This window comes from Suricata suricatta, chromosome 8 (assembly GCF_006229205.1).
Source record: "Suricata suricatta isolate VVHF042 chromosome 8, meerkat_22Aug2017_6uvM2_HiC, whole genome shotgun sequence".
Lineage (NCBI taxonomy): Eukaryota > Metazoa > Chordata > Mammalia > Carnivora > Herpestidae > Suricata > Suricata suricatta.
Genome location: NC_043707.1, coordinates 14,060,401 through 14,087,250, shown reverse-complemented (window position 1 = coordinate 14,087,250; position 26,850 = coordinate 14,060,401). Strand labels below are relative to the sequence as shown.

Below are 26,850 nucleotides of genomic sequence, written 5' to 3'. Positions count from 1 at the left end.
CCGGGGCGCGGGGCGCAGCCATGAGCGAGTCCAGTGCCAGTGCGCACCCGCCGGGCAGGCCGGGCAGGCAGCCCTTCACCCACCCAGGTAGGGCGGCGGGGACCGAGCCCCGGGCGGCCGGCGGGCGAGCTGCCGGGAGCTGGGCGGAGGCCAGCCCCTCGCCACCTGCCCGCGCCGGGCGCTCCTGGCTTTGGGGGAACGCGGATCTCTCACGTTCCAGGTCTCCCCTCTGCAAGCCGTCCTCATCCGATTCAGAGGGCGCATGCCCTCCCGAAAGGAGCACCGGAATGGGAGCCCTGACCGTGTGGTGCCTTCCCGTCACTGCTCTGGGATCCGTGGTCTGTTACCTGAAAGGAGTGTGAGCGCCAGCCCTAACATTGTGGCAGGAGATGTCTGCCTCCCGAACGTTTCAGGCTTTTCGGTCAGACAGACTTGGAACCGAATTCTGCCTCGGCTGCTTATTGCTGTGTGCTGTTTGGTAGAGGGCTTGGTTCTCCGAGCCTCAGATTCTTCAGCAGTAAAATAGGACTAGGATGTTGGTGGGATCGGTTGGGAGAAAAATAAGTGAAGTGCCTAGCGCAGTGCCTGGTGCCTAGAAAGGCACAGTGAATGGTAGCCAGCCAAGTGTTCTAGGCTTTTTCCTTTTCCCCCCCTCCAAATGTTTATTTATTTATTATGAGAGAGAGAGTGCATGAGCAGAGGAGGGGCAGAGAGAGAGAGAGAGATTTCTAAGCAGGCTTTATGCTCAGTGCAGAGCCCAACACAAGGCTCGATCTCGCAACCGTGAGATCATGACCTGAGCCTAAATAAGAGTCACCTAGGCGCCCCTCTTTTTCATTTTTCACTGAGTAAAACTTACAGTGAAGTGTAAACTTGGTGAATTTTTATATAAATATGTACAACTGCCACCCATTCGAGAGAGAAAAGTTGCCGGCGCCTGGGCAGGCTTCCCTGCAGCATTTGTGTCTTACATTTGACCTGAACCCTGCTGTGAGTTTTATAAAGAGCGTTTCCTCTTTTTCAATTTGAGTATAGAAGTTTTGTTGCAAGGATTTACAGTAAGTAAACCATGAGTATAGCTTTGGGCATTGGGCCCTTCTGATTGGATTGTTCTCCACATCTAGAAGAACAGGAAGAAAGACATGTAGAGACACCTAAACCCTGGGAACTTGCTCAGGAATCAGAAAACAAGTCAAATTCTTTTGGATGCTAATTATTTTCTAGCTCATTGTTAATAGTGCTGGCATCAGCCCAACTTCAGCCATTCAGTCATAGCCGTTCAAGACTATTTCTATTTGGTTTCCATTTGTCTTCCTCTTAATTTAGTACAATCCATCACATTTAAGATGCCAGCCTTGGTATCCCATATACAGGGCATGAGATGAATCATCTCTTTTCAATCTTTGCTGGATGTTGAGATTCTCTAAGCATTTTTTAATGAGTGTCATAACTGGCCCCTCTGACTCAAAGGTCTTCCCTGTTCTTCGGACAAATGATGTTTTATCACCTTGTATCCACCACTCTGACTGGGAGGCTCAGAGGGATCGTGTTTGTAACTTTGTTGTACTTTGTAAACGGTGGCGGGTAGTATGGGCATCACAGAAGGACAGTTGGAGTGGCAGGAGACAAAGGGGATCTGGTTTGCAGATGGGGAAATATGCATCTTTCTAAATGATGAAAATTCCTCCAACACATTGTTGCTGCCTCAGGGCCTTTGCACCAGCTCTTCTCTTTGCCTGGACTACGTTTCTCTGTGATCTTCCCATGACAGCCTCTTCCTCCTCTTGTCACATCTCTGCTCAAGTGTCCGAGAGGTAGATCTCTGTAGTCATCTGAACAAGTGCCCCCATCTTGCTTCCCCTGCCTGGCTTCCTTATTTATTCCTTCAGAGCACTTACCGGCTTCTGAAGTCACGTGGTTTGATTGTTTTCTTGTCTGTTAGCTGTCTCTCCTACAGTGCGCATGCCATGAAAAGCAGGTGCTTTGTCTTTTTCTCCTAACATAGTAGATGCTAAAAAGGTGTTGAATGAATACATGGGTGAGTCAGTGAATGAATGAAGTGTACCCGGAGCCACACTGGCAGCTATAGCATCATGGTTAAGAATGTGGACTCTGGATTCCCAGATGCAAATCCTCATTTTCCACATAATGATTTTGGCTTCAGGCAAGGCACTTAAGTGTTTGGTGCCTCAGTTTCCTCATGTATTAAATGGAGGTAGTGACAGTACCTCCTTCAGGGAGTCAGTATAAGGATCAAGAAAGTTAATTTACATTAAAAACTTAGTAAGGATTTCTGTTAGTTATCTATGCTACTAACAAATTATCCCCAAACTTAGAGGCTTAGAATAGTGATGATCACTTCTTATCTCACAATTTCTGCAAGTCAGGAATTTGGGGATGACCTATCATCTGTGCCGTTCTGACTCAGGGTCTCTTATGAAATTGCATTCCTGATATGAGCCAGGGATGCACATCTTCTGAAAGCTTGCCTGGGGCTAGAGGTTCCCTTCCAAAGATGGCTTGCTCCGATGGCAGTGGCGACTGACACCGGCTATTGGCGTCAAGCCTCTCCATGTGGACCTCCCAGAAGGCTGCTTGAGTGCCCCATGGACATGACAGCTGGCTTCCCTTGGAGCAGATGGTCCAGGAGGGGGCAAAGACGTCATAATGCCTTTGATTGTCTGCTCTTGGAGACCACGCCCTGTTATTTTTGTAATATCTTATTGGTCACATGGGTCAGCCCTGTTCAGTGTAGAAAGCACCTACGTAGAGGTGTGAATGTTAGTATTGGGGGGAGAGGGTCACCGGGCCCTACCCTGGAGACCTATGTGGCTGTCACAGGACCGAGTAAGTATGAAGTGTTGTTATTAACGTCTCTGTTCCCTGCTGGATGATAAGCCCCAGGAGGGCGAGGGCTGGGCGTGTTTGCATCACCATCACATCCCTGTGCTTAGGACAGTGCTTGGTGCATAATACACCTTCAGGAAGAATTAGTTGAGTGGACACCTTTCATGATTTGGTCCTGTGATGCTTCTAGAGCCTGCAAGGCCCCTTCTGTTCCCTCTGCCATGGGTGCCGTTCATTACCTTATTCTTTTAAAGGCATACTCCTCCTCTTTCAGTCTGATGTCGCTTCCTCCCAGAAGTCTTCCCTGACTGCCTCTCCTTTCACGGGCTAGATTGTGTCCCTGCTCCGTGCCCACACGGCCCACTGGCCACACCCTGTCCAAGTACTCACTGAAATGTATTTTTACTTCTCTTGAGTTTTATCATTTTTTTAAATGTTTACTTATTTTTGAGAGAGAATGTGTGCAAGTAGAGGAGGGGCAGAAAGAGAGGGAGAGAGAAGATCAGAAGCAGACTCTGGCACAAAACCCAATGTGGGGCTCAAACCCACAAACCGTGGGGCACCTGGATGGCTCAAACGGTTAAGCATCCAACTTTGGCTCAGGTCATGATCTCAGTGTTTGTGAGTTTGAGCCCCGCGTCGGGCTCTGTGCTGACAGCTCAGAGCCTGGAGCCTGCTTCAGAGTCTGTGTCTCCCTCTCTTTCTGCCCCTCCCCTATTTGTGCTCTGTCTCTCAAAAACAAATAAATGTAAAAAAAAAAATTAAAAAATAAACCCATGAACCGTGAGATCATAACCTGAGCCAAAGTTGGATGCTTAATCAACAGAGCCACTCAGGCGCTCCGAGTTGTATCATTTAAAAAATTTTTTTAATGTTTATTTTTGAGACAGAGAGAGACTAAGCATGGGAAGGGGCAGAAAGAGAGGGAGACACAGAATCCCAAGCAGGCTCCAGGCTCTGAGCTAGCTGTCAGCACAGAGCCTGACATGGGGCTCAAACTCATGAACTGTGAGATCATGACCTGAGTCAAAGTCAGACACTCAACCAAGTGAGCCCCCCAGGTGCCCCAGGAAATCATATCATTTTCAAGAGCAGGGATTTTGGAATTGAATAGACCCAAGTTCAGACACTGATTTGCCTCAGTTTCCACAACTATGAAGTGAAGGCTCTGATAGGCTGGAGGCCCACCTTCTTTCAGCGTCTATAGACAGGACTGCCACCCGGTTACCTCTCCTGACCCCCACTACTGTCCCACCCACGTGCCCCCGGGCCCCAGCCACCCTCTATTCCCTTCTGGTGTTTTCTTCCACCTCAGGTGTCGCGATCACTATTGCTTTGCCTGACCTTAGCTGGAATGTCACCTCCTCCGAGGAGCAAAGACCCTGCCCTCTCTCAAGTACGCCTGGGAGGCATTTACCCTGCCCAGCCCCCTCAGCCCCACGGCTCCTGGCATGTTCTGTTTGTTGAATGGAGTGACTCTTGGTGGTGCTTTTCCTTTGCCAAACATTGAGCATACTCCAGTCAGTAATTACTTCATACAAGATCATCTTCAACTAGAACACATTAAGTGACTTTTATTTATTTTTTAAATTTTATTTATTTTTATTATTATTTTCACGTTTATTTTTGAGAGAGAGTGGGAAAGGAGGAGCAGATAGAGGGGAGAGAATCTTAAGCAGGCTCTAAGCTGTCAGCGCAGAGCCTAATGTGGGGCTTGAACTCACAAACTGTGATATCATGACCTGAGCTGAAACCGAGAGTGGGTTGCTTAACCGACTGAGCCACCCAGGCACCACCCACTCCGTTCAGTGACTTTTTAAAAAAATTTTATTTTTCTTAACGTTTATTCATTTTTGATAGAGACAGCATGTGAGCAGGGAAGAGACAGAGTGAGAGGGAGACACAGAATCTGAAGCAGGCTCCAGGCTCTGAGCTGTCAGCACAGAGCCCGATGTCAGGCTTCAACTCATGAACCCTGAGATCATGACCTGAGCCGAAGTCGGACGCTTAGCCAAGGGAACCACCCAGGCACCCCCATTCAGTGACTTTTAAGTTGAGGTATAATTCACAAAACGAAATCAACTCTTTGAAAGTGTACAATCCAGTGGCATTTAGTACATTCATCACCTCTATCTAGTTCCATTGTCATCATCCCCAAAGGAAGCCCTGTGTCCATTAAGCAGTCACCCCCCCGACTCCCCCTTCACCAGCCCCTGGCTACCATCAGCCTGCTTTCTGTCTCGGTGGGTTTACCAGTCTGGACATTTCATAGAAATGGAATCATACAGTCATATATGACTTGTGACTGACTACTTAGCATAAGTCATGTTTTCGAGGCTTATCCACATTATTGCCTACATCAGCTCTTCATTCCGTTTTTATGGCTGATTATTATTCCATTGTATGGTTATACCAGAGTTTGCTTATCCATTCATCCATTTATGGACATTTGGATCGCTTCCAGCTTTTGGCTCTTAGGAAAAATGCTGCTGTGAGCACTTTGTACACATTCTTGATTGAACACCCGTTTTCAATTCTTTGGGCATGTAGTTTGGAGTGGAACTGCTGGATCATACGGTCATTATGTGTTTAACCTTTTGAGGATTGGCCAAACCCTGGGACTCTTAACCCTTATGTGGGGGTTTGCTGTGACCATTACCCCATTGCTAATTGGGGATCCCAAGTGACTCAAGATGGCCTGATTGTCATTACATCGTGGCCGGGCTTGCAACTTCTGTGATGGCTTCGGAGCCACTTGCTCCTCCTCTATCCTCAAGGGGCACCACTCTGCAGAGGGGCCCTCGAGGGCCCCGATGTTGTAACTATATTTGGATTTAACCCCATTTTCCAGAGTGTGGGACTTAGTCTGGGCCTTTGGAGCAGGGATGCTTGCAAGGGTAAAGGGGTAAAACTACATGACCCCTTTAGACTCCTTCTATGAGGGGGGGCTGGGACCTGGTTTATTATTATTACTATTATTGTCAGTATTATTTAAGATAAAGTAGTAGTTTGTACCTGGGCCAGATACAAATCCTAATGGCACTCAAATGGTAGCTGTTGCTATTATTATTATTGTTGTTGTTATTATTATTATTATCATCATTATTATTAAGGGCTTCTCTAGCCTTAATGTTATATGATTTGCTGATTGCATGTGCTGTGTACTTACACTCTCTGCAGTGTAGATATTTACATGAAGCAATTCTTCAGCCCATCAGGTTGTATTAAGCTTGAAAACAAGTAACCATTCATCCTGCAGTGTTTGTTCCCTCATCTGTTAAACCCATTTGTCAGGGTCACTCGTCACCCTTAAACGTGTCCTGGGGTCACTCGTCACCCTTAAACGTGTCCTGGGGTCACTCAGCACCCTGAAAGGTGCCCTGGGAGGGACGGATCATCTGCAGGACTGGACGCAGCTGGAGACGGCACACACCCTTCAGGCCGCAGTGGGTCCCTGGTGAGCCGACCGTCTGACCTTGGGTTGTTTCTTCCCCTCTGTCTGAAGAGGCTGAGCTCTGCCCAGCAAGTCAGGCCAGACAAGGCCCAAAGGCTTTGGGTGGCTTTTTTTGTTTTTGTTTTTTTCAGGAAGTGAAGAATTGAGAGGGGATAAAAGGGGGAAATGACTTCTCAGTGTTGTAACCTTTGTTGCAATCTGGTTGCTTTTTAAAGGAGCTTTGTTTGAGTGTGGGACCACCCAGAACCTTCAGTGGGGCTCCCCTCCTCCTCCCAGCAGGAGAGGGAGGAAGGGAACTGACCCTGAGCCTTGACGGTGGACCAGGCGTGGAACCTAGTGGTGAAAGAGGCAGACTGGGGACATGCTTTCAAGAAGCTTCTAGTCAAGCGGGGGAGACACTGAACAGGTAAAGAGGGAAATAGGGTACTTACAGCCAAGTGTGACTGCTGAGCAGGAAATGAACAGGTGATGAGATGGAGAGAGGAAGGGCCTGCTTAGCTCAGGTGGTCAGAGAGGTCTCTCTGAGGCACGGACTTCTGGACGGAGGCGGAAGGGCGTAAAGGAACCAGCCATAGGGAATGCAGGTGGACAGAGCGTCCGGAGCGGCTCACAGCAAGAGCACAGGGTGGAGGTGGCAATGACATTGGTGTATTTGGGGAGGCCTCCAGCAGGAGCCGACAGGAGGAGAGGGGACGAGGTCAGGTGAGCAGGAGCCAGTTCCTGGGTCCCGGTCAGCAGTGTGACTTTGGGCTCAAGTGGGTCACTTTCGTGAATTACAGCCACTCACGAGGTGTTATTTGCCCATTTTACCCCTGAGGAAACTGAGGGCCCTGGGAAGTTATTTGACAAAGTACTGAAACAGAAGGACATGAATGTTGTGAATCTAGAGCCAGCGTGTCCTTGTGTTTATGAGACATGTGTTTGATATAAGATATACCCGGCTCCAGGCCAATCGCCAGGGATGTAAGAGTGAATAAGACCGGCGGAGGTCTTTGCCCTCAGGGTTCGGACTTCGGCTCAACCTTGGACAGAGTTCTCCTCTGAGCTTGCTGTGTTGCAGAATGAAGGCAGCACCTAAGAAGGACCCATGCGATTACGTAATTGTAAGCATGATCACTGTGCACAGTCAATGCTCGGTGAAGGCTGGTTTTGTTGTTGCGTCCAGGAATGATGGCACTCTTCCTTGGAGAAATCTTGGCCAAGGAAGGTAAACACTCCACAGAAGAGTGGCTTGGTCCATAGCAAGATCCCTCCCAGCACGTATAAAATCTTCCTGTACATCGAGTTCATTAATAAATAACCGGATATAAAGCACAACATGCCGGCACTGCTCTAAGTCAAGGCTCTGCAAACTACAACCCATGGGCCAAATCCAGCCTGCCCCTACTTTTATAAATAAAGTTTTATTAGAACACAGTCAAAAAAAAAAAAACACAGTCATGCCCGTTCTTTTATGGATTTTGGCTGCTTTCCTGCAGCAATGGCAGAGTTTAGGAGTTGTGACAGAGACAGGGTGCTATATAGCAAGGAAATAGTAAGGTTTGCTGACACTTCTGAGCATGCAGTAGCTGTCTAATTCTCAGGATGGTCATGCCAGGTAGGATCCCCATTTTACAGGTGGGAAAACTGAGACATGGAATAGTCAACAAAGTAGCAAGTGGACCTGGGATTTGAATCCGGGATGTGGGCTTTGGAGGCTGTGCTCTTCACCACAATGTCCGTTGCCTACTCAGATAGACAGAATCCCAGTGGTTGCTCCATGTAAGCCCACCGGATGCTCCGCCCACTTGAAAACCAGGAGACTTGGGTTCAGGGCCCAGTGTGGCTCTGATTACCCAGTTAGTCACTCCTCTTGAAGACTGTTTGCTCATCTGGTCATAAAGTTGTGCACCCAGCCGGTCCCGGGGCCACACCCAGGTGCCAGGTGGTGTGACTCATACAGGTCCTCCTAGCCTGGCAGTTCTGAAGTCTGGCAGATGGAGGAGGCTCCCAAGGCCCTGGGTCCTCCCTTCTCAGACTAGCTTCTGGACTTCTATTTTTATTTTTTTATTTTTTTTAATTTTTGATACTGAGAGAGACAGAGCATGAGAGGGGGAGGGGCAGAGAGAGAAGGAGACACAGAACTGAAAGCAGGCTCCAGGCTCTGAGCTAGCTGTCAGCACAGAGCCCGATGCGGGGCTCGAACCCACGAACGTGAGATCTGACCTGAGCCAAAGCCGGAGGCTTAACCGACTGAGCCACCCAGGCGCCCCGCTTCTGGACTTCTAAGAAGGAGGCCCCTCTACATTGTCCGGTACGGTCGCCACTATCCCCATGGGGTGATGCAAATATAGGTTTCATAAAGTCTGATGAAACTAAAAACTCATCTCCTGACTCTCACCAGCCCCATTTCATTCACATGTGGCCAGTGGTCACCACGCCGGACAGTGCAGATATAGAACACGTCTGTCATCGCAGGACAATGTAGTTTGACATTTGATGCCCTGGCAGGGGATGTAGCCACGCCAACCTGTGCAGCTCATGGACAGAAATAGCCACAGGGCTGGCCAGAGAGATCTTGTTAAATCTGAGTCAGAATGTGTCATTCTGCTCAAAACCCCTCAGGGCTCCCACTTACTCGACTGAAAGCCAGATTCCTCACCATGGCACGCAGCCCCTGTGTGGCCTGGCCTGGTTCTCCCCCTGAACTCGTACCTCATCGCTCTCCTCTCTGCTGACTCTCCTTCAGCCATACTGGCCTCCCTCCTTGAATTGAGTGGGCACAGTCCTGCCTCTGGACCTTTGCACTTGCCCTTCTCTCTCACTTGGATGCTCTTCTCTCCAGTAGGCATGTGGCTCTTCCCCCCACCCCCACCTTCCTGCAGGCATTGCTCCAACCCATCCTTGCTTTATTTTTCTCCACACAGTCAGCATCTGAAATCTATTGCTCTTTTTTTCATAACCTGAGCCAAAGTCACTTAACCGACTGAGCCACCCAGTTGCCTCTGAAATATGTTGTTCTTAACTTGCTTACTGTTGGTCTCCTCTGGCTAGAATGTAAGTCCCATAAAGGCAAGGGACTTGGTGTGTCGTATTCAAGGCTACGCCTGAGTCTTAGAACAGTGTTGGGACAGCTATGAGTGGCACATAGCAGTTGCTCAGTAAATGCTTTTGAGTGACTGAGGGGATGAGTGAGTGAATGATGGATGGATGGGCAGGTGAGTGGCCTTTCCAGGAGTAGGGCAGTGATGAGACCCTGGCCTTGGAGCCCTTGGTGATGTCATAGCAGCTTCCACTAGGTCCCCTGGACTATGAGCCCTTGGGTTAGGGTTAGGGTTAGGGTTTGGGTCAGGGTTAGGGTTAGGGTCCGGGTCAGGGTTGCGGTTGCGTCAGGGTGAGGGTTAGATGTGAGCAGAAATGATCTGGCTGCCCCACCTCCCGTTAACATTCGAAGTAAAAACAGTGTTAAAGAACACGAGCTGACAGAGTTCCCCGATGTTCTGAAATCAGTGTTTATATTTCCTTCCTGGTAATATCAAGCCAGACGTGCACAAGCCATTTGATCATTTCCCGACAAATAATAGCAAAACATGCTTCTAATTGGGATCATTTGTGTGAAGTGCCTTAAGTAGGAATAATATAGTATTTGTTCAATATCTCAATTATCATTTCTTGCTAGCTTATTTTTTCTCCTTAAAATTTTTTTTCGCATTTGTGGAAAAAAATATAGCACACCTGTAGAAATAAATGATGTTCAGTGCTTTAATTCCTTAAGTCTTCTCCTCCTTTCATAGTGTCCCTGCTTTGCCAGTGTGCTAAACACATCTTTGACCTTCCTGGTGTGTGAGCCAACATTGTCTGTTTCCCAAACACCAAATTCATTCATTCAGTCATTCAGTCAGTCATTTAGTCAGTCAGCAGGTGTTTATTGAGCATCCACCATGTGTCAGGTTCTGTGCTAGACCCTGGGGACTCGGCCGGAGGAGAGAGGTGGGGTCCCTGCCCTCATGGAGGTTATAGTCTTAATGGGGGACAGAAGGGCTCAGAGACTAGGTGCAAGTAAACAGTGAGGGGGATAGAATTAGGGATGAAGGGCCCCGCGAAGCTCAGTCAGTTAAGTATCCGACTTTGTCTCAGATCATGATCTCAGCATTCTTGAGGTCAAGCCCCAAGTCCGACTCTGTGCTGACAGCTTCAGAGCCTGGAGCCTGCTTGGGATTCTCTCCCTCTCTCCCTGCCCCTCTCCTACTCATGCACACTCTTTCTCTTAAAATAATTAAATAAACTTTAAAAAAATTCAAAGAAGAATTAGGGACGAGTGCAGTGGGGTGGGCACTTGGGAGATAAGGTTGGAGGAGGGAGGCAGGCGCCAGTCTGCAAACCGTCCTCCCCTCCAGACTCCCTGCCTCAGAGTCTCGTGCAGAGAGGGGCTCATGCAGTTCGTCAAACGGAAGTCATTCCCCCGGCAGCTGGCAAGAGGCCCGGACCAGATGACCCAGAAGGTCCCTTCTTGCCCGGAGTTTCCACAGTTCTGTGAGTGGGAAGAAAAACCCTGAAGTGAACCCAGCACCAAATACGGTTGGGCTAGATTCCTGGCAAGCGTGCAGGGGGGGCTGGTGGTGGTTTGAGAGCCATTTAGATCACGGTTGGCCTGTGCCCACAGCCTGACAGTGCTCATGCCTATGGGTAGGATTTGGGGGCCCTTGGAAAGAGCTGCTGAGAAACGTGGGACCTAAGGGTGCTCTCCAGGTCTGCCTGCCCCTGTGCACTCATTCATTCCTCCGTCCTTCAGATGGAGGGCCGCCCCTCAGCAAGACACTGCTCCGGGTCTCAGAGAGACTAGCTTTGGCCTTAACCTGGAAGAATCCCGGATAACAGAACAAGTACTTACTGGGCGCCCCTGCCCCCACATTCTCTATAAATTACCCAGTCATTCTCCCACCTAAATAATAATCTTGGAAGTGCTGAAATCCAGCTCCAGTGGCCAGAAGGTTTTAGACATTCCTGAATGCAGGCACCCCAGTGTCTCAAATACGCTCCTGCCTCCCATGCAAATAAATGGCCAACAGGCAGCCCACACACCAACCACAGGACTTAACTGGCCGTGCTGACAATGACTTCCAGCTGGACCAGTTCAGGAGCCCATCTGACAATCACTATGAGACGTTCTTACTCTCTAAGGATGAGAAAACCAAGGCCCTGAGAGGTGATACAGTCTGTCTTTGTAAGAAGGTAAAACCAGGAGTCGGCCTTGACCGCAAAGGGTTGGGCAAGCCGCCGTGTCTCTGGGCCCCAGCTTCCCTGTTGAGAAGCTAGGGCAGCGACGCCTTCTCTGTCTCCCGCTGCGGGTTGGCGTGAGAAACCAGGTGACGTCATGCTTTGACAAGCGTGTGGTCGTTTGGAAATGGGAGGAGGTGGCTCATAGCAATAAACATGGTGATGCCTGTGTTCAGAGGGTTACTTGTGATTTTTTTTGTTGGCTTGATTTGAAGATGAAGCATTTCCCAAGACGGTCTGAAGAGGAAAAGTCTTACCTCTTCGATAATGGACATTTAAAAATAGAGTTTTCCACCAGGGACTGTTGTGATGAAATACGAATAGGAGTATGTGGAAAACTATTAAATAATTTGTATTTTAGCGTTAATGAAACATTTTCTTAAAATTATTTTAATTTTTATTTATTTTTTAATGTTTTATTTGTTTTTGAGAGAGAGAGAGAGACAGCATGAGCAGGGGAGCATCAAGAGAGAGAGGGAGACACAGAATCTGAAGCAGGCTCCAGGCTCTGAGCTAGCTGTCAGCACAGAGCCTGATGCGAGGCTCGAACCCACTAACCGTGAGATCATGACCTGAGCCAAAGCTGGACACTCAACCAGCTGAGCCACCCAGGCGCCCCAATGTTTATTTATTTTTGAGAGAGAGAGAGAATGAGTGAGTGAGCATGAGTGGGGGAGGGACAGAGAGAGAGGGAGACTCAGAATCAGAAGCAGGCCCCAGGCACTGAGCTGTCATCACAGAGCTGGACCCTGGGCTCAGACTCGTAAACCGAGAGATCATGACCTGAGCCGAAGTCGGACCCTTAACCGACTGAGCCACCCAGGTGCCCCACGAAGCACTTGAAAATCTACAGCCCATTGAGTCATTTCATGGTGAAGACTACAGCCTTGGCATTTGGCAAACCTGTGATAGGTTCCTAATTCCAACACTTACCAGCTGTGTGAATGGGCAAGGCACTTAACCTCCCCAAACCTCAGTTTCTTCGTCTGTAAAAGGGGATGATTCTATTTGAAGACTAGTTCAGAGTAGTTAGTGTGGTGATGCATACTGTGTACCTCAAATAGCCTGGCACAAGGTAAGTGCTCAGCAAATCCTAGCTGACGTTATTTGTGTTGTTTCTAACATCGTCCTCACGATCACACTGATGAGGTCCATGGTGTTATGTACCCCACTCCTGAGAAGAGAAACATGTGACTCAGAGACGGTCATTGTCTTGCCTGGGGTGGCCTGGCTGGTGGGTGACAAGCCAACCCAGGCTCTAGCTCCAGCCTGTGGTCCCTGACCCCACAGTTGCTGAATATTTAGTTGGTTGGTGCTGCTTCATATTCGGAGACCTTTGTTTGTGGTTACTAAGAGCTCTTTGTTGGTGGCCAGAAGGAGTGGCCTCCAGCCAGGGCTCGGACCCTTTAGCCTCCAGGCCCCCGCCCCTCACACGCTGCATCCCCCACATTTGCTCTAGGAGCCGCTGTTACTAATGGAAGTGTGTCATTTCCTCCGGGCGTGCTGGAGCAGGGAAATGCAAGGTTGAGTGAGATTCGCAGGCTTGCACTTGGCAACTGGCAGGGCTCCAGGCGCGTGTCTGTGTGTCATCGGCGGTGGGACAGCTGTGCTGTTGTGTCTGAACATGCTGTCAGTGGCAAACATTACAAATCTGCACCGTCAGACTCCAACTCAGACAGCCAGGCCTTGGCTGGTTTCCCCCTCCCCAAAGCCCCCTCCTAATAGCTGTAAGTAGGTATATTTTATGGAGCCCATTGTGGCCGGCGCCCAGCTGAGTGTCTGTCCCTATGTGATGGTGGCCTTTAATGCGCAGAAGTCAGCCCCTGCGGTGGGTCCCATCCTGAGCTCTGCAGCCTCCAGAGTGATCCTCTGAAGTGTGGTCACATCACAACATGCTTCGGCCCTGAGCCCTCAGTGGCTTCCCGTTGGCCATCTCTGAAGGGCATACCCGAGTCTGACTCGGTGTGGCCCCAGCCACGTCTCTGACCTCCACGTTTCCACGCGCCCTGTCCCAGTTACCTGTTGTTGCTGACAGACTGCTCCGATGGCTTAGGCCATTTTCTAGTTCCTGCTGATTCTGTGCCTCTGCAAATCAGCAGGGTGTGGAAGAGATGGTTTGCTCGGCGCGTGTCATGTCTTTGGGGTCTGGAGCGTCCAGATGGCCCCTTCCTGCCCCTGGCGGTGCTAAAAGCAAGGGTGGCCCAAGGGCTGGGGCCCGGCCACAGCAGCTGCGGGGGTCAGAGCCGGGGTCTCTGGTTCTCACTGTCCGCTGGTTTCTTGCTCCTCTTCCTTGGACACCTGGAGCCTCTTCTGTTCTATATGACTGTGCCAGCCGCACATCCCGACTTCCTACACCACAGCCTTGGCGTCCCAAGAGCACGAAAGTGGAAGCTTCTAGGCCCTTCAAGGATTGGGGCTACAACTGGCAGAGAAACACTTGTGTTGGGAACTTTGGTTAAAGCGAGTCACGGATCCGGTCCCGATTCGAGGGGAGAGGGCCGCAGAGGGGCCAGTGTGGTTGAGCCGAGGTAAGCAACTCCAGAACCTATCGGTGCCGGTTCATTCCTCCCTCTCCAGCCACCCTGGCTTGCCTCCCCACTTGCTCAAGCCTGCCCCACACACCCCTGCCTCGGGGCCTTTGCATTTGCTGTTTCCCTGGCCTTGGATGATTCCCTTCCCTGAGAGCTCAGGTCTCTATTCAGCCTCAGCTTCGGTGCTTCTTTAATACGGAGATCATCCCCTCCCTGCCTTATCCGAAAGGTTTCCGCAAATCACCGGTCTCCTTACCCTGCTCTGGTTTTGTTTTTGCACTTTCACCTCCTGGTGTATTTATCACCTACTTACTGTCTAATCTTCCTCTGTCCCCGTCTCAGAATATAAGTGCCATGTGTGCAGGGCATTTGCTTTGTTCAAGGCAGTATCCCCAGCTCCAGATCTGACACCTGGTAGCTCTATTAGGTGAATGAAAATTTGAGATGAGAGTGAAGTTCAGAGATGTTAAGTAACTTTCCCCGTGACACACGAACTAATGTTCGACAGAGCTAAGATTCAAACCCAGGCCGTTTAGCATCTAACATGAAGCCTTAGAAGCTTTGCTGCCAATAGGGGTAATTGCTTCGGTAATTATGGCTGTTTCCCATTTCCTCTCTCTGTTTCCTGTCACCTCTCCAGATGGTCTTCCCACAACTAAAATTGCATCAGGCATAAAACCCATCCTGAAGGTGGTATCCTCACCTCCAGCAGAAGGCCCTCCCTTCTCAGACCGCTGCACGCGCACAGCAAAACTCGGCCGCCAGCTGTAACCTGGTGTGGTGGAGCAAATAATAGATTTTTGAATGTGTGCGTGTAATTCTAAATTTAATTTCTCCATCTTAACATTTTTGCATACTGAAATATAGTTGACATACAAAGTTACATTTGTTTTATTTTTATTTATTTATTTATTTTTACATTCGTTTTAAAACAGTGATTTGATAATTCTGTAGATTGCACAGCGCTCACCACGGTAAGTGTGGTAATCCCGTGTGTCACCTTACAATGTTAATACAGCGTTACTGACTCTATTCCCTAGCTTGTTCTCTTCATCTCCATGATTTACATACTTTAGAACTGGAAGTCTGTTTCTTTTTTTTTAAATTTATTTTTTAAATTTACATCCAAGTTAGTTAGCATATAGCACAACAGTGATTCCAGGAGTAAATTCCTTAAAGACCTTACCCATTTAGCCCATCCCCCCCTCCCACAGCCCCTCTAGTTACCCTGTTTGTTCTCCATATTTAAGTCTCTTGTATTTTGTCCCCCTCCCTGTTTTTATATTATTTTTGCTTCCCTTCCCTTATGTTCACCGTTTTGTATTCTAAAGTCCTCATATGAGTGAAGTCATATGATATTTGTCTTTCTCTGACTAATTTCACTTAGCATAATAACCCACTTAGTTGAATCCACGTAATTGCAAATGGCAAGATTTCATTCTTTTTGATTGCTGAGTAATACTCCATTGTGTGTGTGGGTGTGTATATATATATATATATATATATACACCACATCTTCTTTATCCATTCATCCATTTGGGCTCCTTCCATACTTTGGCTATTGTTAATAGCACTTCTGTAAACACTGGGGTGCCTGTGCCCTTTGAAACAGCACCTCTGTGAGGCACCTGTGTGGCTCAGTTGGTTAAGCATCCAACTTCAGCTCAGGTCATGGTCTCATGGTTTGTGGCTTCGAGCCCCACGTCAGGCTCTGTGCTGACAGCTCAGAGCCTGGAGCCTGCTTCAGATTCTGTGTCTCCCTCTCTCTCTGCCCCCACCCCTGCTCACACTTTCTCTGGCTCTCTCAAAAATAAATAAACATTTATTTTTACATTTTTTATTTTTACATCTATTTTTGAGAGACAGAGAGAGATGGAGCACAAGTGGGTGAGGGGCAGAGAGAGACATAGACACAGAATCCGAAGTAGACTCCAGGCTCTGAGCTGTCAGCACAGAGCCTGATACAGGGCTCGAACTCATGAGCCATGAGATCATGACCTGAGCTGAAGTCAGATGCTTAACCAACTGAGCCACCCAGTTGCTCCAGAAATAAACATTTAAAAAAAAGTGAAACAGCATACCTGTATCCCTTAGATAAATACCTAGTAGTGCAATTGTTGGGTCGTAGGGTAGTTCTATTTTTAATTTTTGAGGAACCTCCATACTGTTTTCCAGAGTGGCTTCACCAGGTTGCATTCCCACCAGCAGTGCAAAAGAGATCTCTTTCTCACCAACATCTGTTGTTGCTTGAGTTGTTAATTTTAACCACTCTGACAGGTGTGAGGTGGTATCTCATTGTGATTTTGATTTGTATTTCCCTGATGATGAGTGATGTTGAGCATTTTTTCATGTGTTGGTTGGCCATCTGGATGTCTTTTTTGGAGAAGTGTCTATTCTTGTCTTTTGCCCATTTCTTCACTGGATTATTTGTTTTTTGGGTGTTGAGTTTGATAAGTTCTTTATAGATTTTGGATACTAACCCTTTATCTGATACCTCTTTTGCAAGTATCTTTTCCCATTACGTCGGTTGCCTTTTAGTTTTGCTGATTGTGTCCTTCACTGTGCAGAAGCCTTTTATTTTGATGTCCCAATAGTTCATTTTTGTTTTTGTTTCCCTTGCCTCTGGAGACTTGTTAAGAAGTTGCTGCAGATGAGGTCACGGGGGTTTTGCGTGCTTTCTCCTCGGGGATTTTGATGGCTCCTCTCTTACGTTTAGGTCTTTCATCCATTTTGAGTTTATTATTGTGTATGGTGTAAGAAAGTGGTCCAGGTTCATTTTTCTGCATGTCGCTGTCCAGTTTTCCCAGCAGCACCTGCTGAAGAGACTGTCTTTATTCCATTGAATATTCTTTCCTGCTTTGGCAAAGATTAGTTGGCCATATGTTTGTGGGTCCATTTCTGGGTTCTCTATTCTGTTCCATTGATCTGAGTGTCTGTTTTTGTGCCAGCAAATAATAGATTTCTGAGTTAGGTAGACCTGATTCCGTTTTCAGTGCCCCCACTCATTGGGCTAAGCATGGCAAATTAGGAATATCAACCATCCATCCATCCACCCACCCACCCATCCAATGAGTATTTACTGAATTCCTCTCTGAGTCAGGAATGGTGCTAGGTTCTGGGGCGCAGTGGTAAAGACGTCGCCATAGCCTCTGCCTCTGAGAACTTCCAGTCCACTGGAAGGGATAGATGTACTCACACAGTCACACAAATAAATTTATTTGCAAATATTATGTATTTACTTACAAATTGTGATCAGTGCTGTGAAGGACTTAGTGTGTGTCGGTGGGGGGGAAGGGGGGAGAATGGCATCTGTAATAGTGCAGGGGGCAGGGTTGGTTTCCCTGAGTAAGTGACATTTGAGTAAGAGCTAATAGGATAAATAGATGTGGCAAGTTCATTCCAGGCAAAGGGAACAGCATATGCAAAGATTCTGAGGAGGAGGAGGGAGCAGAGCCCATCTTAGCATCTGAAAGATCCTTAAAGATGCGTGGGTGGCGGGCAGAGGGCCTGAGGAACTGGAGACCCACGCAGGAATCCAACCAGGCAGGGCTTTGAGGGGCCTGGGCATGTGGTTGGGGAACCTGTCAGCTTGATTTTCTCATCTGTAAAATGGGAATGGTAATAGTACCTCCCTCGGTATGTGTGAGCAGCTGTGGCCAGCTCGGTGACAGCGGGGTGTGGCCAGTCTGGGGTGCTCTCAGCTGAGCTGGTCACGCCCCGCTGCAGTGGTCTTGGCCGGTGAGTATCGGCTCAGAAGGCAGCAGCTGCGGGCAGAGAGCAGCAGAAGCCAGCAGGGCTTAGAAAGTGGCACGGCATCGCTTGCACCGCCTTCCATTGGCCTGAGCCCATGACAAGGCCAGCCCAGACTCACAAGTGCACGGGAAGCTCTCCACATGGTCCTGGCGCGCAGGAAATGCTCCGTAAATGCGATTATTACTGTTGTTGCTACTGATGATATCACCATGTATTTGCATAGTGCTTTATGGTTTTCAAAGTTTTGTCCTATGTATCGTTACAGCTTACACTGCGGGAAGATAGTTGGGGCAAAGTGGTACCAGTCCCATTCGGCATATGTGCAAGAATTCAGATAACTCCCTCGGTCACATGCTCGGCTGGTGGCCGCCGCCAAACACTAGAACCCGGATACCACATAACCTACCGCCTATTCACACTCATATTTGCTAAAAGTGAACCCACTTGTGGCTGATGTCATTGTCCTGAGCACCATCCTGGTAAACAGAATGATTAAGATACAAATGTTTTTGTGTGTGGCACAGGCTAGTGACCATCTGCTAGGTTTGGGTATGGCCTCTGAGACTCAAGTTCTCCTCTGCAAGTTTGGTGTTTTTGGCTCCCAGGCTCAGTGGGGTCAGTGATGATTCTCTTTTTTCTTGTTCAGAGAACCTCTCCTTGGACTCCAGTTGCTTTTCCTCTCCACCTGTGAATGTCCTTCAAGAATTGCCAAGCTATCGGTCCATTGCACGCAAGAGGACGACCATTCCTACCCGAGAAAAGCAAAGTGGCACTTTGCTGAAGCCGACAGACTCTTACAGCTCCCAGCTGGAGGGAGGAATCGCTGAAAACCTCAATAGTCAATCGATTCGGAAGTACGCACTGAACATCTCTGAGAAGCGGAGGCTAAGGTGCGTTCAGTGGCCATGCCGAAGGCATTCGATGCATGTTTTGGGCAGGGGTGTGCTGTATGCATGGGATGCATTTCCTGGAGAGTTTATGTGATTAGAAATGTATTACCTAAGGTAAGCCACACTGGAGGGACAAAGTTACTCAAACATGTAATAGCTCAACATATTAGAAATTTATTTCTTTTTAAAAAATGTTTTATGGGCCACCTGGGTGGCTTGGTTAAGCATTAAGTGTCTGACTTTGGCTTAGGTCATGATCTTGCGGTCTGTGGGTTCAAGCCCCACATCAGGCTCTGTGCTGACCAGCTCAGGGCCTGGAACCTGCTTCAGATTCTGTGTCTCTCTCTCTCTCTCTCTGCCCCTCCTCAGCTCGTTCTCTCTCTCTCTCTCTCTCTCTCTCTCTCTCTCTCTCTCAAAAATAAAGGGATGATGAGAACAGAGGACCAAAAGCAGGCTCCATACTACGGGCAGCAAGCCAAATGTGAGGCATGAACTTACAAACGATGAGATCATAACCTGAGCTGCTGAGCTGAAGTCAGATGCTCAACTGATTGAGCCACCCAGGCGCCCCTAGAAGTTGATTTCTTTATTTCTTGTTCACATAAAATTCCTGGGTTTGGATCAAGGGGGAACTTTGTAGTCATGCAGGGACCCAGGCTCCCTCCCTCTTGTGGCTCTGCAAACCCCTGAAGCCTCATTGTCTGTAGCTACTCCTCCCTGTTTCCCCTCCCCTTGGCCCCTGCCAACCACTGATTTGATCTACTCTGTGTCTTTAGATTTGCCATTCTGGACATTTCCTATAAATGGAATCATATAACATGTGACCTTTTGTACCTGGCTGCTTTTACTTAGCATCATGGTTTTTTTTTCAAAAATTTTTTACATTTATTTATTTTTGAGAGACAGAGTAAGACAGAGTGTGAATGGAGGAGGGGCAGAGAGAGAAGAAGACACAGAATCCGAAGCAGGCTCTAGGCTCTAAGCAAACATTCAGCACAGAGCCTGATGTGGCACTTGAACCCACGAACTGTGAGATCGTGACCTGAGCCAAAGTCAGACGCTTAACCGACTGAGCCCCCCAAGCATCACGTTTTCAAGGTTCATCCAAGTTGTGGCATATATCAGTATGCCATTCCTTTTTTTTTTTTTAAGCTTATTTACTTATTTTGAGCGAGAGACAGTGAGCGTGCACTCATGCTCATGAGCCTGGGAGAGGGGCAGGGAAGAGGGAGAGAGAGAGAATCCCAGTCGACTCTGCAGTGTCATGCAGGGCTTAATCTCACGAACTGTGAGATCATGACCTGATCCGAAATTGAGGCAGATGCTTAACCAATTGAGCCACCCAGCCGTCCCAGTATGCCATTCATTTTTTTTTTTTATTTATAAGACTAGGTGTTTTTTTTTAAGACTAGGTTTTTAAAAAATGGTTACTTATTTTTGAGTGAGAGAGAGAAAATGAGAAGGGGAATGGTAGCGATAGCAGGAGACAGAAGGTCTGAAACAGGCTCTGTGCTGACAGCAGAGAGCCAGATGCGGGGCTTGAACTTATGAACTGAGCCATGAGATCATAACCGAGGCTAAAGTCAGATACTTAATGTGCTGAGCCCCCCAGGCACTCCCCTTTAAAAAAATTGTTTTAAATGTTTATTTATTTTGAGAGAGAGAGAAAGAGAGAGAGAAAGAGAGAGAGAGAGAGAACAAGCAGGGTAGGGACAGAGACACAAGGAGAGACAGAATCCTAAGCAGGTACCATAGTCAGTACAGAGCCAGATGCAGGGCTTGAGCTACCAACGGAAAGGTTATGACTTGTGCTGAAACCAGGGGTCAGACGCTAAACCAACTGAGCCACCCAGGTGCCCCAGTACGCCATTCCTTTTTATGTTGAATGTTACTTCGTTGTGTGGACATGCCGCATTTTGTTTGTCCATTCATCCGGTGGTGGACATTTGGGTTGTTTCCACCTTTTGGTTTTTGTGAATAGTGCTGCTATGAACATTTATGTACAGGTGTTTCTTTGAGATCCTGTTGTCAGTTCTTTTGGGGTCTCTAGCTAGGAGTGGAATTGCTGGGTCATATCAGAACTCTGTTTAACATTTTGAGGAATATCCGGTCTGTTTTCCCTAGCAGCCACACCATTTTACATTCCATAAGCAGTGTATGAGGGCTCTGGGTTTTCCACATCCTGTCATCTGGGGTTTTATTTGATGCTGAGGCTTGACGACATTGTCATTACCGTTGTCATGACTTTTATCTACTTACTAATTTTGAGAGGGAGAGAGAGCGTGAGTGTGCGGGGAGGGGCAGAGAGGAGAGAGAATCCCAAGCAGGCTCCATGCCTTCAGCGCTGAACCTGAGCCAGTGCTTGATCCCACAAACCGTGAGATCATGACCCGAGCTAAAATGAAGAGTTAGACTGAGCCATCCAGGTGCCCCCATGATGACTGGTTTTTTTTTGTTTGTTTGTTTGTTTTTTTAAACGCAGGAACATTCAGCAGACCCAGATGAAGTATTTATCCGAGTGGGACCAGTGGAAACGGTACAGCAGCAAGTCTTGGCAGAGGTTCATAGGGAAGGCTCGCGAGATGACAACCCACCTGGAGCTGTGGCGGAAGGACATTCGCGGCATAGAAGGTACCACGCCCCGCACTCTGCGCATGCGCCCCTCCCTCCTCGGCAGAAGTCTCCCGCGCCCCGGGGGGGAAAATACAGCTTCGTTTTCTCTAACGTCTAGAGGAAATTTAGCCCTCGCTTCCGTGATGAGTGGGAGCAACAGCACCAGTGAGGATTAGCAGAACCTGTGTCTCTGTCTCCAGGAAAATCAGATCTTTTCCCGTCCCTTCCGGTTGTACTTGTCTTGGAACGCCGTTTATGCTCATCACTGCTTTGAAATTGTTGCAGTTAATCTGCAAGGTCTGCCACTAGGTCCTGTTATTTAATGTTCTAATGAAGATGCTCCAGTATTATTCGGGCATAGATTTGGTTTTTAATATTATAACCATAGGTCTGTTTGTATTGGGTGCATTAAAATACTATTCTGAGATAGGGTTCGTTAGGCTTCACCAGACTGCCAAAGGTGCCCGTGGCCCTGAAAATACTGAGGATCCCTCCTTCCCTGTATGGGCGAGAGTTGGGCTGCAGGATTCCCAATAGCCAGCTCTGGTTGTCCTAACAAGATACCATAGACAGGGTGGCCTCAACGACAGAAAGTTATTTTCTTATAGTCTGGAGACTGGAAGGTCAAGACCAGGCTGCCTTCTCACTGTGTCTTTATATGACCTAATCTTCCTGCACTCTTGGGAATGAGAAAGGTGGGGGGAGAGCATCAGTTCTGATGCCTCTCCTTGTAAGGACACCAGTCAGTCCCATCATTGGGCCCCACTCTTAGGATGTCCTCTAAACCTAATCACCTCCCAAAGACTCCACCTCGAAATACCATCATATTAGGGTTTAGGGATTCAGCATATGAATTGGGGGGGGGCGGGGGATGAGAATGGGGGGGAGACACAATTCATTCCATAGCAAGTATACAAAAAACTACAAGTTATGCCAAAATATAAAATTAGGAAAAAACATTTCAACATTTGAGTTACATAGCAAGCCAAGGAGAAGATACCTCTTAGGGTTACATAGTCATAAAGCAAAAACGATTTACAAACAACTCCTCAGATCTGTTAGAGTGGGAATTTTGTAAAGTCTGCAGGATGAGTGGAAGAAATTCAATCATTATTACTATTTTTAGACCTATAAAATATAAAATACTCTCGGTAATTTATTCAGTAAAGTGCCTTTTTACATTGTTTTATTGGGAGAATGTAAATGCAATCACAAGGGACTTCATAGGTTCACTTAAAACTTAACCATCAAGGGGGCCCCTGGGTGGCCCAGTTGGTTAAGACTCTGACTTTGGCTCAGGCCATGATCTCGTGGCTCACGGGTTCAAGTTCCACATCAGGCTCTGTGCTGACAGCTCAGAGCCTGGAGCCGGCTTATGTTTCTGTGTCTCCTTCTCTGTCTGCCCCTCCCCTGCTCGCACTCTGTCTTTCTCTCCTTCAAAAATAAACATGAAAAACAAACAAGCAAACTTAACCATCGAGCTGTACTTTTTCTGAGATCCAAGCACAACTGTGTTTAGAGCAAAATAGTAAAAGCTAATCCCAGCTGAGCCTTTATTATCCACAAAAACATTTCACTCATATTAGCTTAGTTAATCCTCACAAGAGCCTTTCATATAGGTATTTATCATTTGCATGGCTCAGATGGGTTAAAATATTTGGCCAAGTTCACTCAGCTAGGATGATGCATACCCAGGACTTGAAGGATTTGATCCAGGCGGTCAAGCTTACATGCCCAGCTTCCTTTCTGATTTAGTGGTGGCCTTTCTGGAGGTTTTCATTCAGAAAGTGGCTTCTGAGAATCCAGAAATGGGTTCATACAGTCACGGTCAGTTACAGAGGCACCTACTGCAATTCACTGGGGAAAAAGTAGCCTTTTTAGTAAGTGGTGTTGAGTCAATTAAAAAGACACTGAGGGGCGCCTGGGTGGCTCAGTCGGATGAATGTCCAGCTTTGGCTCGGGTCATGATCTCACAGTTTGTGGGTTCGAGCCCCACGTCAGGCTCTGTGCTGACAGCTCAGAACCTGGAGCATGCTTCGCATTCTGTGTCTCCCTCTCTCTCTGACTCAACCCTGCTCATGCTGGCTCTCTGTCTCTCAAAAATAAATAAAAAACATTTTTAAAAAATTTTTAAAAAAGTTACTGAGTCCTCTCACACACCATTGTCAAATAGCTAATTCAAGATGGAGTATAGATTTACAGGTGAAAGAAGGAGAGCCTTAAAGCCAACACCAGAAAAAATGTTTCTTCCTCCCTCCCCCCGCCCCCAGGACCCCTCTAAGCAGCTTTCTGGCTGATTGGATCTACTGCAGGTATGCAGGTGGTACGTGTGGGCCAATGCCTGGTCGGTGATGTCTGGATTGCTTTTTTCCAGGGAAGTTTGGCACTGGGATTCAGTCCTATTTCTCCTTCTTGCGGTTTCTGGTGTTGCTGAACTTGGTGATCTTTCTGATCATCTTTATGCTGGTTTTGCTCCCAGTCCTGCTCACCAAGTACAACATCACCAACAGCACCTTTGTGCTTATTCCGTCCAAAGACACAGGTGAGTCTAAGGCCTGGTTTGCTGTGAGAATGTTCTCGTCACTGTGAACCTGTCTACCATGCTTCCTTCTCTGGGAACCTTTATATTCTAAGTTGTGGGTGCCTGTTGTAGGAGGGGCAGGCGATGCTGCAGGAACAAATGATTCCTCGACTCTCAGCACCTAGTAACCCCAAAGGGTTCTTTCTCGCTCACAGTACGTGTCCATCACTGGTGGTGGTGGTTTTGCTCCATGCTGTCTTCACTCTGGAGCCCAAGCTGATGGAGCAGGCTCTGTGTGGACCACTGACAGTCACCTTGTCCAAGGGAAAAAGAGCCATGGCAGACGTGCTGGCTTCTAAAGCGTCTGCCCGGACACGACACCTGTGCCTTCCCCACCTCTCATTACCCAAAGCAAGTCACTTGGCTGCTCCTGATTTCAGCAAGGCATTTGGGAGGAGCATTGCGGGCTAGGAAAGTGGGCTGTTTAGCAGGCATGATACAACCTACTCCAGTAGCTTTATTTCGACACTTTTGTCTCTGATGGTGGTGACACAGTTGTCACAATGTGTCAGACATTATGGCAAGTGCCGGACCCGTGTTTCCTTACTGAATGCTCAGCAGAAGTCACATCTCTTGGGCATTTTGTTTATTCTAATGTGGAGGGTTTCTGTCATTCCACAGACATTTATCGATTCCCCTCTTGGTACCAAGCTCTGTGCTCGGGGCTGGAAGTAAGTGCCTGACTTATGTTAGATTTGTAAAATGGCAGAGCTGGAATTAGCCTTGGAGGAACTGGTTCAACTCCTGTTTCTTTTCCTTTTTTTTTTTTTTTTTAAGTAGGCTTCATGCCCAGTGTGGAGCCCAGTGCAGGCCTTAACTCACCACCATCAGTTCCAGACCTGAGCTGAGACCAAGAGTCAGATGCCTAACCAACTGTCAACTGTCTTCTTTTAACAAAGGGAAACTGACGTTCAGAGAAGGGGTGGGGGTGCCTGGGTGGCTCAGTTGGTTAAGCAGAGAAGGGGTGATAGATTGGGTTATTTTCCTCCATTTGTCACTCCTCTGTAATTGTGACTTTGTAGGGTCCCCCACTGTGGGCAGAGACTACTTTCTGTCCCACTGGTGTTTCAGTTGGCCATGTGACTTGTTTTGTCCAAGGGATATTAGCTTGAAATGGTTTATGTGGTTGGCTTGTCTATGAGAAGAGTCATGGGAGAGGCATCACCTGGGTAACCATTGCCTCGGTCTGGGCCCCAGAATGAAGTCATAGGGCGTAGACCTGAACCCAGTTGGAAGACTGAAGTCCATGCTGGCTTGGCCTAAATCAGCTACATGAGCTCAAACTGTAGCTCCACGAATGACAAAATACATGTTTAGTATGTTCAGTCCTGAGACTTTGAAGTTATTTGTTACACAGCAAAGCTCACTGATACAGGGAAAGTGAATTAGCTGTTCGAGGATCAGGCAGTGTCACTAAAATTAGTATTCACATAGTTTCTTGGTTATTTGCACATAGGTAAATATAGGTTGTTTTAATGAAGCTGCATGTTTATTTACACATGGAAAGAGCTTGTAAAATTGGGTGTGCTTATAATGGAATAACAGTTACATCAGTCGCATATTCCAAAATGTGTGCAAACATGAACTCCAAAGCACAAACTACCAATACAGACAAAACACATGCTATAAGTAGACCCACATACAACATGTATAGAAAAAGACACATATCCACTGATGTGTAGGGAGGGTAGTGAGAGGGGAAAATGCTGCGGCATGTACTTGGTGCATTGAGGTTTGGACTGCAGACTGAAAACCACAAATTCACAAACACATCCACACAATTATATGTGACATATCTAAATATATGCATGCATATGTACACAAATTATGATAGACAAATTGTAGAGACTGTAAAACTATTTCCACTGATGTCCTTGTTTTTGTTTTTTCACAGATGTTCAATGCACAGTGTATCCATTAAGTAGTTCTGGACTCATTTACTTTTATAGTTATATCATAGACTTGCTCTCTGGCACTGTAAGTATTTCACATAATTTTGTTTTTGGATCCCTAATATACTGAAAATAAACTAATTTAAAATTTTTTAATGTTTATTTTTAAGACAGAGGGAGACAGAGTATGAGCAGGGGAGGGGCAGAGAGGAAGGGAGACACAGAATCAGAAGCAGGCTCCAGGCTCTGAGCTGTCAGCACGGAGCCCGATGTAGGGCCCGAACCCACAGACTGTGAAATCATGACCTGAGCCGAAGTTAGACACTTAAGTGACTGAGCCACCCAGATATCCCAAAATTTAGGTTAATGTGAAAATCAGGTTCATGAATGTCTGTGGTGAGCCAAACACAAGAGTTGACCACATCAGCAAAGATAGTGTTCACCCACCTGCTGCTAGATTCTGCAGGATATAGGCTCTGTCACTTTCAGCCATTGGCCTTTCCTCGGTCCCTGCCACCTTTGTATTGACCTACAGCAGAATACTGAGAAGTTTCAGTGAAAATAAACCCAGCTAGGATTTATTTAATTTCTCACACATTGTAAAACCTTACATTTTGGGGTCCTCAACCACCCAGATGAAAGCCTTGGCTCTTCCTCCCAGAAATTACACACAGAGACATGAGTGTCACACACATTTGTACACATCCGTACACGTTCCCTGAAATCCAGAGTCTTTTCGTCCCACATGAGCCCCCTGCTCTAAAGTGGAACGAATCACATGCTTGCTATAGTAGTTCCAAAAGGTTTTTTTATCTTCTTCTTAAAAAATTATTTTTTGTGTACTTCCGTTTGTTTATCCCACTTTTCTCAGTAAATAAGATCGCAGATATGAAAAATGGACGTCTTTGCCTTCTAGACCAGGAATTCTCAACTTCAGCCCGATGATATTTGAGAGCTAGTATTTCTGTGTTGTGGGCTGTCCTGTGCACTGTAGGAAGTTTAGCAGTGTCCCTGGGCTCTATGTCCTAGACCC

The 26,850-nt window shown here is 47.4% G+C and overlaps 1 protein-coding gene across 4 annotated transcripts in view; it reads left to right on the top strand.

The window, feature by feature from the left end:
• The first annotated feature begins 6 nt into the window (after window positions 1-6).
• TMC7 (transmembrane channel like 7) overlaps window positions 7-26,850 on the top strand; it is a 56,644-nt gene continuing 29,800 nt past the window's right edge. For 3 of the 4 annotated variants that reach the window (XM_029949439.1, XM_029949438.1, XM_029949440.1), the window contains exons 1-5: window positions 7-87; window positions 18,488-18,731; window positions 21,214-21,362; window positions 23,719-23,886; window positions 25,820-25,902. In XM_029949439.1, the coding sequence (XP_029805299.1) occupies window positions 21-87; window positions 18,488-18,731; window positions 21,214-21,362; window positions 23,719-23,886; window positions 25,820-25,902 (711 nt within the window). In that variant the 5' untranslated portion in view covers window positions 7-20. Of the gene's footprint in view, window positions 88-2,784; window positions 2,848-18,487; window positions 18,732-21,213; window positions 21,363-23,718; window positions 23,887-25,819; window positions 25,903-26,850 lie in introns of those variants that run through there. The other variant, XM_029949442.1, reaches the window with a different exon arrangement.